This window comes from Quercus robur, chromosome 9, assembly GCF_932294415.1.
Source record: "Quercus robur chromosome 9, dhQueRobu3.1, whole genome shotgun sequence".
In the NCBI taxonomy this organism is placed as follows: domain Eukaryota; kingdom Viridiplantae; phylum Streptophyta; class Magnoliopsida; order Fagales; family Fagaceae; genus Quercus; species Quercus robur.
The window spans coordinates 20231684-20244450 of NC_065542.1; the positions used below are offsets into that span (position 1 = coordinate 20231684).

The 12767-nt window shown below is 33.3% G+C and overlaps 1 protein-coding gene across 8 annotated transcripts; it reads right to left on the minus strand.

The window, feature by feature from the left end:
• Positions 1–887: 887 nt before the first annotated feature.
• Positions 888–7480, minus strand: LOC126699142 (trehalose-phosphate phosphatase A-like). 8 transcript variants are annotated; one of them, XM_050396785.1, is made up of 14 exons: positions 7135–7473; positions 6840–6917; positions 4151–4197; positions 3569–4059; positions 3319–3459; positions 3136–3207; positions 2871–2996; positions 2652–2708; positions 2442–2543; positions 2230–2307; positions 2037–2106; positions 1862–1932; positions 1691–1783; positions 888–1316 (listed from the first exon to the last, which is right to left on the minus strand). In XM_050396785.1, the coding sequence occupies exons 4-14, from the start codon at positions 3854–3856 to the stop codon at positions 1278–1280; spliced, it is 1137 nt and encodes a 378-aa protein (XP_050252742.1). In that variant the 5' UTR covers positions 3857–4059; positions 4151–4197; positions 6840–6917; positions 7135–7473; the 3' UTR covers positions 888–1277. The 8 variants fall into 8 exon arrangements, with proteins under 8 accessions (XP_050252742.1, XP_050252736.1, XP_050252735.1 ...); XM_050396779.1 differs by having other exon boundaries at positions 2442–2708; positions 3569–4052; positions 7135–7480; XM_050396778.1 differs by having other exon boundaries at positions 2442–2708; positions 7135–7480.
• Between the last annotated feature and the right edge of the window lie 5287 nt (positions 7481–12767).

Below are 12767 nucleotides of genomic sequence, written 5' to 3' on the forward strand. Positions count from 1 at the left end.
GAACCAAGTCATATCTGTTAAGTTGTCATATAGTGGGTTGAATAAACTTTCCTTTAAACTGGTTTAAAAGAAAATTTTGACTAATTTAAATTTATATATAAATAAAATAAAAATTATATGCAAACATAATCGACCCCAAAATTTAAGACTAAGGCATGATTATTGTTATTGTTGCAATACGGAACGAGCCAAAAAGGTGCATGCAACCCTATATATCTCATCTTCTATGGGAAAAAAACCTATGTTATTTAGACTAGATGGGGCTGGACAAGTTGAGACTGAAATTTTCTCATCCTTATCTACAAGCAACTAGCTGAGATGCTGTGATTGAAGTAATGGCTTGTATAATACTGTCTTTGTAGTAAAATGGTATCTTTCCTTCTCTTCAGGAAGAGGGTTTTGGGATCTAAATCATTATGGGGTGCAAATTGCAATGGCTTTTTTTTTTTTTTCATTGTTTGGGGAAATGAATTTTAGTTAAGAAAAGCATTTTGCTTTACTAGGATGAATGAGTGTGGTACTAAATCTGAAAAGGATTATTAGCAGCTGATATTGCAATCACCGATTCTCATTTAAACTTCCAAGTATTTCAACATCTGACAGTATAAAAAAATCTCTAGCATTGTGTAGACTTAGGCGCATGGGAATATTGATGGTGACACACAACCTTATCACATGACATTAGAAATTATTGGCCTTAAATATGAAAAAGGCTGATGCTAGGTTGAGATTGTGGCTGGCTAAATTTCCATCCTGTTGAGAATATCCATGCCACAAGAACCAAAAGGTTCCAAGTTTTACATAGAAATCTACGATAATGTTTGGTCGGCAATGAGCTGGACAGCAAAAGGGGTCTAATATAAGCTTGAAATTGATAGCCAAGATAATTTTCTGAACATTAAAATATATTTATATATTTAAAAGAATTAACAAATGATTAAGTATTCTATACATACCCCCATAGGAGATGTACATGTACTGACCAAAACTGAAGGGAAAAAAGGAATGATTGATACAGACTCATATTTGAGGATATGAAGGCATCCTTAGTGCCAACAATGGGAAAGATAATTAGAGCAAAGAAGGAATATACATTAAGACAAGAAGCTTTGAGCAGAAATTAGCTATGGACCCCTTGGTACATTCTCTAGAAAACTCAAAACATGTAGTAGTAGTAGTAGTAGTAGTAGTAGTAGGCTGTCTTTATCGTATATGTATGTCAGATAAATTTCTTCTTCCTTTTATTCTACTCCATAAAATATTCATAGTGCACTTGACTATTTGCACGCTACCAGTGAATTGAGAAATTTCATGACCTGCATACCAGAAAAATACCATGGTTAAAACCCAAAAAAAAGAAAAGTTAAGGTTATGTTCGTTAAAACAGGAGGTGATGTCATCAAAATGGCAGCGTCAAGTCATCAAACTAGATAAGCATGAACTAATTGATTGCAAAGTAAGCGTGCTATGCAATTGAAGTAGTTGCACAATGCGAACTATTCAAAGTAAATATGTTCACCGTTACCAAAGAAAGCCAGTTTCTCAAAATGTAAAGTTTTATAGAAAATATTCTAACTATAATCTATTTCATAATGTATTGATGGATGTTAATAATTTCATAATAAAGTATTCAGCATCTCTGATACCAAAGATGATAAGAAATATATTAGATAAACAAAAAAAGGTGTACCTCTGATGGGTCCCTCAAAGAGTAGACTGCCTTGCTTTCCTTTGGCGCAGAAGAGACTAAAATGCCATAACCTTGATTTTCCCCTCTTAAAACCTATGACAAGTTCAATTTGATTTGTTATACAATTCAGGACTCCTAAGAGCATTAACTTTAAGGTAATTTAGAAATTACCTTAAATGCATCCTCATCTGTCCGGTCATCTCCAACGTATATTGGGAGCACATCATCACAGTCGCTTAAACCTAAAACAATTTTTTCATTGTTACACAGAGTGGATGGAATCAAAGATCTGCAAAACGTATTAAACAATGGATTCAGTTCGCAACCATAGCCAAAAATAACTCACCAAGTGATTTCAGTAAAAATGTCACAGCTTTCCCCTTATCCCAATCGATCACAGGGCGGACCTCTAAAACCTAAAACATGAGGTAAATTCAACAGAAATTAAAGGCATATAAGTCTGCCTGGCTCGAGCAGAAAATATTCAAGGAAAAAATAAATAAAACTTGATCAGGCTGGATGTTGGCACTAAAGAATACCTTTCGACCATGAGTCAATCGTAACTGTGGATAGTCTTTCAGAACATCATTGACACATTGTGCTACTACATCCCAATTCTGGATATAAAAATTCAAATAAAGTTCCAACAAAAGAGTAAATAAATCAGCAAAAAGAATTCCCTCCAAATAAGTAAACAATACAAGCAACTGAATAAAAAATCAAAAGGTGTCTGCTTGGTAAAAAGCCATACCTTCTCGTCTACATTACGGTAATGTACAGACACACAGAACTTATTGTCCTCAACTTTTGCTCCTATAATATCTTTGGTACTTTCAACAAGGGATCTAAAAACCTGCTCAAATATTAAAAAGTAAGAATGCTGTATTACGAGAGATACTGAAAGATTGGAACAGCTTTTTAGCACTCCTAATAGACAATTACAGACAAGACATTTACATACCCCATCGATCATTGGTAAAAATTCACTAGCAGGCTGGAACAAATTAACTTCCTTCCCCTATAATCACAATCAGATAAATAATCAATCAAATATATATATATATATATATATATATATATCCTGATGAGTCTGTTTGTGTGTGTGTGTGTGTGTGTGTATGTGTCTGAGAGAGAGAGAGAGACATAGGGATGCAAGATAAATTATTTATTAGCCAATTACCTGCTCATCTGTCGACCTGATACAATTTGGGTGGTCGCCAGATATAGATTGTCCAACAGGGCCAATGATGTCCATCCCATGACTACCCGCATAATAGAGTTCTGTTAGTCCTACAAAATCATATACCTGAACGCATAGGATTATAGGAAACAATTGTCAAACTCAAAGACCACCATAAAAGTCTATTTGAATATAAATAAATGAATAATTGCAGAGGAAGATGTTATTGAGATAGACAGTTTATATAGAAGCCAATCAACTATACCTTGTCACGGCTTCTTCCACTAATTATTGCTGTTGGAAAACATTTTGCCACTTTTTTGACAGCAGCACGCATCTGAAAAAGGTTGCAAGTCAGAATGACCAAATGATAGAGGAAAAAAAAGAGAAAAATATAATTTTCAAACAAAAATTTTCACATATGTTAAGAATGAGAAGAGATTCTTACAGCATCAGACATGAAGGCACAATCAGGGTTATCTACAATTGGTGAAAGAGTCCCATCATAATCCAGAAACAATGCTATTCTCTTTCCCTTTGCATGGTTTGCAATTTGCTCAAAAGACGCAATTGCAGATGGATACTTAACCTGCAAAGTTGAAATATGTGCAGAGAAATGCATAAACAACTCACCTAGAAATTCTTGAAAGAAGCAATCCAAAAGACGAAAAAAAGAAAACAGAGGGAATAAAAAATACCAGCCAGGTGTTGTAAGCATCATCAGCGTCAGACAACGCATAATCATTGTTGAAAACCTTGGTTATCTTCTTATGAGGAGGAGATGATGATTTCATGGCATCCAGCCAACTACTAGAGCGAACATCATCAAGTATTCCAGTCTTCTTCCTAGGGATTGACAGGAGAAGGCTTGCAGAGTAGGCTGCACGAGAATAAGGCAACATACCGGAATGCACACCTAGTCTTGACTTGTTTATTGGTGCAGGATCAGTAAGAACAGGAGCAGTATGATTTGACTTCAGGTCCATCGGATCCAGATTTGTAGCACAACTTATAATGCAAAAATTATGTAAAATTTAACGGCAGAGTAATTTTATAGGGATGGAAGGCAACAGAGTAATCTCAGATATCTTCTTCACCCAACCCTTTTATCAATAAAAAACCACTTCTTCAGTTGCTTCTTGTCACTAATACTTGGCGAGCAGTCCATCAAGCACAGGGCTCCTGAAATCTAATGATCATAAAAGTGTGTTAATTGCAAAGCAATTGAAACTGCAATGTCAGAATATTAGTTAAACAGAGCCTGGGTTAACTTTGTGCACCTTATCATGTCGCTAGAAATCTTATGAATGAGATGACAGACTGTTATCTGCAAAAAAGGATTTTAGATTAAGAGAATGATTTAGCATGAGGAGAAAATTCCCAGCCTTCTAGTGCAACCACAGAACAGCTAAGAATTGTGGTCTTTACGGATCTAAAGAACTTATAGACACTGATCCCACACATTGCATTTATTGTAGCAACATAAAAAATTAAATATGCCTTACCTAACATTTACTAAAAATCAATTGATTAAGAAAAGTCAAGAGATAGACACACAGAAGCGGGTTTCATAGTGACTGGTGTTGCCAGATTAATAATCATGTGGCAAGGATGCAAAAGATTCTTTGAATGAAGCCATGCCACACAAAAGAGAACTAGAACTATTCAGTAGATTATAAAAAAGTCACAATTTTTTGGAAAAATCTCTGAAAGTCTAAAAAATAACTGCATAAAATTTTGACTTAAAGAAAGCCAAAACAGAAGCTTACAGTGCAAATGCTTGCCTCAGGGATAATATATACACGTTCATGAATTTGGTAGTGAAAAAGTGTAAAATGAAGAAGTATCTATTTCTACTGTATGCGGCCTCTCACTCGCTATGCTTACTTTTGTTGTTTAATCTCCTTCCAACTAATTGAAGTTAGTTCCAAATATAAGGGCTTTGATATAAATAAAAAATATAGTCCTCAGTTTTTTTCAAAGCAGTTAAATTTAAGGGGATTGAAATTTTGTAGCAGCTACTAGAATTAGTTATATATACAAATCTCACTACAAACTAATGGCACATGTTTTCGAATGTGAGGTCATGAGGTCAAGACCCACTGAATACATGAATAATTTACCAAAAAAAATAGAAACACTTGTTTCCAATTTTTTACTTCAAACAGTGGCACTTGTTTGCTTAGCTTTGAAATTAACTAGAATTCAGGAAAAAGAAAAGAAAAAAAACATTCTTTTAACTGTGAGTTTGTTATGCCAAAAGTGTCAGTCAATGGGTTGGAAAAAAATCTTAGTTGATCACTAAGATGAAGATTGTGATGTTGATAATGAACCTGATGAAAAGAATGTTTGCTCGGATGTAAACCTTACTAAAATTATTGACCAAATAAAAAAGCAGAGCAAATTTCATTGCAGCATGCATCGTGGTCATGGGTAAACTTAAATTATCACAATCACAATTCTTTTCAAACTCAAATTGCAGAAACTCAAAAATCAAGGGCCCGGTATGTTAATAATATCATAAAGAAAAAGAAGTTCAACATGAAAGAATATGTAAAAACTGTAAGCACATACGTCATGCATATCTTTCACTGTAGACGAAAGTACTATAAATAACCTAACATGTGGATGCTAGAAAATTGAAAACTGTGAGTATATATAGCAGAGAAAAATATAAATAGTCTACAGTGAAAGAGACTAGTCCAGAGAACCTATATTTGGTACAGAAAATATAGGTAATAGGCAAGGTAGTTGTATACAATAAAAGGCTATTCTAAGTTCTACCCCACATAGTGGAAAGGAAACAACACCATATGCAACCACACCTTATGGGCCTACAAAGCAGAGCATGGGAATCATTAAACATATGGACCCAGCAGATAAAGATTCTGCAATGAAATAAACCAACATAACTGCCAAAAGAAAATTTTTAAAAAATTCAGACATCACATCCTTCTGTAGCTATCCCCATATCTACTGTGACCACCAAAAAGAAGCACAAAAATTTCCAAATTTTTTTAAAAATACTATTTTTGCAACCATGTATTGATCAATCTTTCTTGTCATCTTCGTGGCATGACAGAATAATTAGTGGATTTAAGGTCAATATTTCCAGTATGAATAAGGATTACTTGTCAAGAAATAAATATATACGTATATATATATATATATATATATATATATATCTATGAATAAGGATCGGTTTCTTTTCTTCTTTTTTTTCTTCTTTTTTTTCTGGTTTAGAATAGTTCAACACCACGTCGAATTGAATAGACGTGATATGATCCATCAACAAACAGTCGTTGCCAAAAAAGTTTGACTAAAAAATCAAATATGAAAGCAAACAAAGATTTCACATCAACTTTATAAACAGCCAAGAGGCAGAAAAATTAGAATCAATGTCGACACTATTGCAGGACAAAACTGAATTAACCAATCATTATACAAGGCGACCAAAGAATAATACATACATACACATACAATCATACATACACCATATACGCGTGTTTGTGGATAAGAAAAGAATGAAACCCAATACAGTACACAGTATAAACCCAGAAATAAGATAAAGCTACTTTTGAAAAAAAAAAATGAAGGAAAACCAGAGCAAAAAGGACCCAATTCATAATTTCTCCTTAAAAATCTAAACTTGGGGTCTAATTTAAAATCAAATTAGCATAGAATCCAAAATCTAACAAACAAGATTCTAAGTCTTACCATAAGTAACATTGAAACCAAAAAAAAAAAGATTTAATAACAACTACCATATTATCATTAGCTCAAAAATAAAATCAAATCAAATCAAATCAAAACTTTAAAAAGGCAAAGAACCCACAATCAACAAAAAGGTAACCAAACTCTATTCCAAATCCATTTCCAAACAGCATTGTGTGGGAAACTGAATAAGACCCTTCAAATAAACACACACACACACCAAAAAAAAAAAAAAAGACAACACCACAAACGTACCTGACTTTAGAAAGAAGAAGCTCCAAAGCCTCCAATCAAGAACCAACCCACCAATCTCCAAATTGCAAATGTTCAACCCTTCAAAACCCAAAACAAAAACAACAAGACCCTTTTCAATACAAACCAAGACAACAAAAAGCAAACAATGCCCACATAGGCATTAGACCAGCTGAGGCAGTTTTGGTTGAAAAAAACAACAAAAAAACTCAATCTTGTTTAAAGGGTTCTCTCACGGAGGAGATTTTTTCTTTCCAAACCAAACTAGCAAAAGGGAGAAAAAGAATGAGTCATTTACCTGAGGAAAGAGAGCGGTAGAAAGACCCAGTTGATTCGCAGAGAACGAGGAACGAGAATCAAGCGCAAAATAGATGCCAAAAACCAATGAATGTGTGTGTTTATGTGAGAGACAAAGAGAAAGAGAGAGAGAATCTGAAGAAAATGAAAGAAAACCTTAAAATAGAGAGAGGAGTATATATATATATATAGAGAAGGGAATTTGACAATACAAAATACAAATACGTGTTTGCAAAGGAACTCTGACTCTGCGCCAGCGTGCGCGGTTGGTTGTTCTATTGGGAAACATCACCAAATCTCCATGGTCTTATAGAACCCACGCGCTGTTTAGCGTGGTTAGAGTTTTCATCCATTCCCATTCCTTTAGGAAACTTATAAGATACTGTCAGTTAACTACTATTTTGTGTTGACTTCATACTTTTCATCTAGAAAAAGTTACACGAAGAAGATGGTAAATGTACAGACAAAAATGTTAGGAAATATCAAGTGAATTTCCTTGTTGACTCCATTAGATCTACAAGGAGACCTGAATTAAATTACAAATTTTTTAATTTCATTATAGTTATAAATTGTATCAATAAGTTAAGGTGACTTTATACTTTTCACCTATATAAAGTCATATTAAGATTTAAGAGGGTTAGATGTATAGATAAAAATGTTGCGAATTTGAATTCCGCTGTTTCCGTTAGAAATACAAAAATATAAGGATTGAATAATAAAAGCTTTTAATTTAATAATAATCATATTTTGTATTAATAAGTAGATTTGAGTATTGACAGTTTCCGTTAGAAATATAAAAATATACGAATTGAACTGCAAAACTTTTAGTTTATTTGTAGTCGTGAACTGTATTTAAGTTTTATTATGTATAAATAAATGTTTAAATTATTATTTTATTATTGGTGATACAATAATTTATAACAATTAGTGACGGAACTATACTTGGGCGTGGGGGTAGTGCCCCACCCCCCAAATTTTTTCAAAATTTTTAGTGTGTGTGTGTATATATATGTATGTATGTATGTATTAATTTTAACAATTTGCTTCAATAAATTTGCACTTAAATTGAATTACAAAATTTTTAATTTCATTATAGTTATAAATTGTATCAATAAGTTAAAGTGATTTTATACTTTTCACCTATATAAAGTCATATTAAGATTTAAAAGGGTTAAATGTATAGAAAAAAATGTTGTGAATTTGAATCTTTCTGTCTCCTTTAGAAATACAAATATATATATATGAATTGAATAATAACAGCTTTTAATTTAATAATAATCATAAATTATATCAATAAGTGGATTTGAATCTTGACTATTTCCGTTAGAAATATAAAAATATACGAATTGAACTGCAAAAATTTTAGTTTATTTGTAGCTGTGAGCTGTATTTAAGTTTTATTATGTATAAATAAATGTTTAAATTATTATTTTATTATTGGTGATACAATAATTTATAACAATCAGTGACGGAACTATATTTGGGCGTGGGGGTAGTGCCCCTCCCCCCCCCCCCAAATTTTTTAGTGTATGTATATATATATACTCCCTCCGTCCCACTTTATTTGTCCTTTATTCCATTTTGGGATGTCCCAAAATATTGTCCTATTTCTAAAAATAAAAGTCATTAATTTACTAATGTTCCTATTATACCCCTATTAGTTTACTAATTCAATTTTTTGATAAATTTATTTAAGGGTGGTTTTGGAAACTTATACATTTTTAAAAGGTAGACAAGATAATAAATGATGTTCCCTTAAAAAGTTTGACTTTTCAAACAGGACAAACAAAGTGGGACGGAGGGAGTATATATATATGTATGTATGTATGTATTAATTTTAACAATTTGCTTCAATAAATTTGCATTTTACCCCCCTTCAACAATATTATTGATCTCTTTAAAGGCTATAAAAAATTTTATTGATATAAAATCTGAAATAAATTTAACAAGTTCACCAACAAAATTTACCAACAACAAATTTAAGCCCAAACAACACCCCAAAAAACCCCCACAAGACACAAACAAAAAATAAAATAAAATAAAAATTTTCTAAGCCGATTCTATCTAGTCTAAGTAAACACTCACACACATCTGACAACATGCAAGACACCCAAAAAAAAAAAGTAAAAAAGAAAAAGAAAAAAGAGAAAAGGTCTAGGCGGCTAAAGAGCAAGACAAAAAAAAAAACTTAACTTTCTATATGAATGCTTATTTGAAGTTTCAAATAGAAAATTGTTTATACTTTTGCCCCCATCACTCCAAGCCCGAACTCTGTATTTGATAACTATGGTCTGATAAAACTTACAGTATCTCCAATATTACTTCTCTAGTATTTTCCACATGTGTGAGAAGGAAAAAAGTAAATAAAAAATAATAAATAAATAAAAAGAAGAAGTATGTAGACATATTGAAATTGACTGATATCTATTAAAAAAATGGGTAATTTTGATTGGTTGGGAGGTTTGCAAGGATAAAGTAAAAGTACTAATAATAAATTAATAAAAACAGGGGGCTGCTATAACTTTTTGAATTAGGGGGGAGTATGAGTATCTTGGAAAGAGGAGGTAGACGTGGCAGGGGAATATCAAGGGCCAAAGCGCGTCAAGACACGTGTGATTGAGTTGGGTCTGACTTGGGCCACGACTTTTACAGGGCCCCTCCACGTATGTGTGTTGGATGTGTGTGAATGTTTCGTCCTTTTCAACCCTTCACAAGTGGCTCTACGTCCCTTTCTTTGCTTTTTATTTCCTAAAAAAAAAAACCCATAATTTCTAAAGTTTTTATTCTTCATAAAATGGAAAGAAGTTAACTTATGATTTTTATATTTTTCATAATAGTAGTATTGATTAAAATTCATGTGTTATTGACTTTAGTTAGATTATATGATATTTACTTATTTTACAGAAGTTTTTTTTTTTAATAACCAAGAAAGAATTCTACTATAATCTAATTTAAATATATATAAAAAGTATTTTTGTAAAAATTTGAAACCTAACTCTTACCGTACAGTATTTTATAAATACTTATACTTATAAAATAATTATTACGTCAAGAATACGCGACTATACTATGATTATTTTATAGAGTTTGAATCAGGGTAGACTTGTGTGGGATTTGGTGGGACATAGCTGAGTTGGAGATAGGAACTTTCTTAAATTTTTTTTTAGGTGAGCAGGGGAGAGAAAACATTGTTATTTTTACATTGTCAAAGATGCCATGTATTGCTGACTAGCGAAGTGACAACAGAAACAAATGGGAAATGAGCAAAAGAACCGAAAACAAAGTTGGAGAAAAAGTAAAGGCCTTTTTTTTGGGTAGATCTGTACTTGGGATTAACTAATTAATTAAATGGGTAGGTGGGGCCTTGTGACGGTTGGTTTCGTTTTGGAACCCACGGAGGAACCTTCCATTTCAACGCCATAAAAGGTGGTCAAAGTCAGAGCAAGACTTGCTTTTTTTTTTTTTTTGGTTAAAGAAAATGGGCCTTTAGGGTTATATTATACTCGGGTAGGACACCAGTTCGGCATGAGCGCAATCCGTTTTCCTATCAAACCGTGTGGGGGGTCAACCCCATTAAGGATGCCCACCAACGGACTCCTACGAGCAGTGGGACTCGAACCTAGGTGTGGTACACGAAGTGAACGAGTCTTACCCACTCAGCCAAGCCCTCGTTGACAAGACTTGCTTTTTATAGTTATTAGTTTTTTACTAGGGTAGGGCTTTTCTTTTTTTTATAAAAATAAAATAATAAAAAAATAAATTACAAATGTGTTCAACTTTCCTAATGCATCTACAACCGTAATAACTAATGTTATAAATATGGCTTTTGTTAACTATTGTTGTTATGTTTCTGTTTAGGGAGAATTTATTCGATTTCATTGTTGTTATTATGTTTTCATTTAGGAGGGATTTTATTCGGTTTTATGGCATTAGGAAATAACAAAAACAAATAAATAAATAATTTTTCTTAACTGGCCTATATGTGACTGCATCCAAAAAGTTGATCGATAATAATTAAAAAAAAAAAATCAATTTTAACAACTGCATTTAAACACTTGTTACTTGGATCTTGTAAATATATACATAAACTATATTTAGAGAGAAATTGTACTTTTATTTACTACATAAAAGGTCGAGGTGTGAATCGTATACAGTGGGGTAGTAGGTTTTCAAACCCTATGAAAAATAGATGTGGTTATTTTCTAATGAAATTAATTGTTTTTATATCATTATTAGTAAAATTCAAATACATTTATTAATTTTAATGGTATGAAAGATTTGTCATTTAATATTCTATTCAAGTAATTCAAATAAGAATTGAAATTGAAATACATTTCTTTTAATACTCTTATTGATACAAATAATTTTGCATGGATTTAAACAATATTTCATCCAACTCTCCTATTGACGATATCTTTTTCTACGTTAAGATAGTAAGATATAAATGATAGGCAATCACTTTTCATGATTCTACCACAAAAATTGTTTTTATTGTCCACCAATCTTATATTTTAGCATGTCAGTGAAAAATGTTAATGTTATTAGACTTATTTATTTTTGGCAATATTCATTTAACATGGCGCAAGCTTGGTTGTCTTCAAGTTTAGGAAGGTTATTGTTTATAATAAGTAATTTTCATTTTACAAATTGATGTGATTTTAAGGGATAAAAAAAATCTTACTCATTTCCCTTTAGTTTTTGACAAATTAAGTGATTTATCGTAAAATTTGTTAGCTATACCTAGGATAGCATACCAAACACAAAACCAATTGGATACACATTAGAGCACCCACAGCAGATGTGCTAAATGTGCCAAATGCCAAATTTTTGGCACATTTAGCACACCAAACACAAAAACAGAGCTTTATCAGATGTTCCAAATGGTAAAAATTATACAACATATGAACAGTACCGTTGCAAATTTGCAACGGTACGGACAGATGTTGTATAATTTTTATTATTTTATATTACGTTTTCTCTCTCCTCTCTCTCTTCATTTCTTTCTTTTCTCCTCTCTCATTCTCCGGTTCCCTCTGTCTTCTTCATTTTTTTTCTTTTCTCCTCTCTCACTCTCCGGTTCCCTCTCTCTTCAACCAGTCCGAAATGTTTACCGTCAGCAACGACGGCGTAGCTCCGACGACGACTGCGCGCTCCGCCAAGCTCGATCTCGCTCCAGCCACTCGATCTCACGCTCAGCCACGCTCCAGCTACGCTCGATCTCACCCACGCGCGATCTCACCGATCACACCCACGCTCGATCTCACCGATCACACCCCGAGGCCGCCATCGATCTCACGCTCAGCCACGCTCCAGCCACTCTGCCTCTCTCTGGTTGTGGGTTTTTTTTTTTTTTTTTTTTTTTTGCTGCAATTTGGGTTGATCTGATGGTGGAGGTGGGCTGCGAGGCCGCCATCGATCTCACGCTCAGCCACGCTCCAGCCACTCTGCCTCTCTCTGGTTGTGGGTTTTTTTTTTTTTTTTTTTGCTGCAATTTGGGTTGATCTGATGGTGGAGGTGGGCTGTGGGCTATGGGCGGTGACAGTGGCAGTGGTGGTGGGCTGTGGGGGTGATGGCCCTCTCCTCTCTGTTTGAATCGATGGCTATTTGTTTGTTTGAATCGGTGTTGAATCGGTG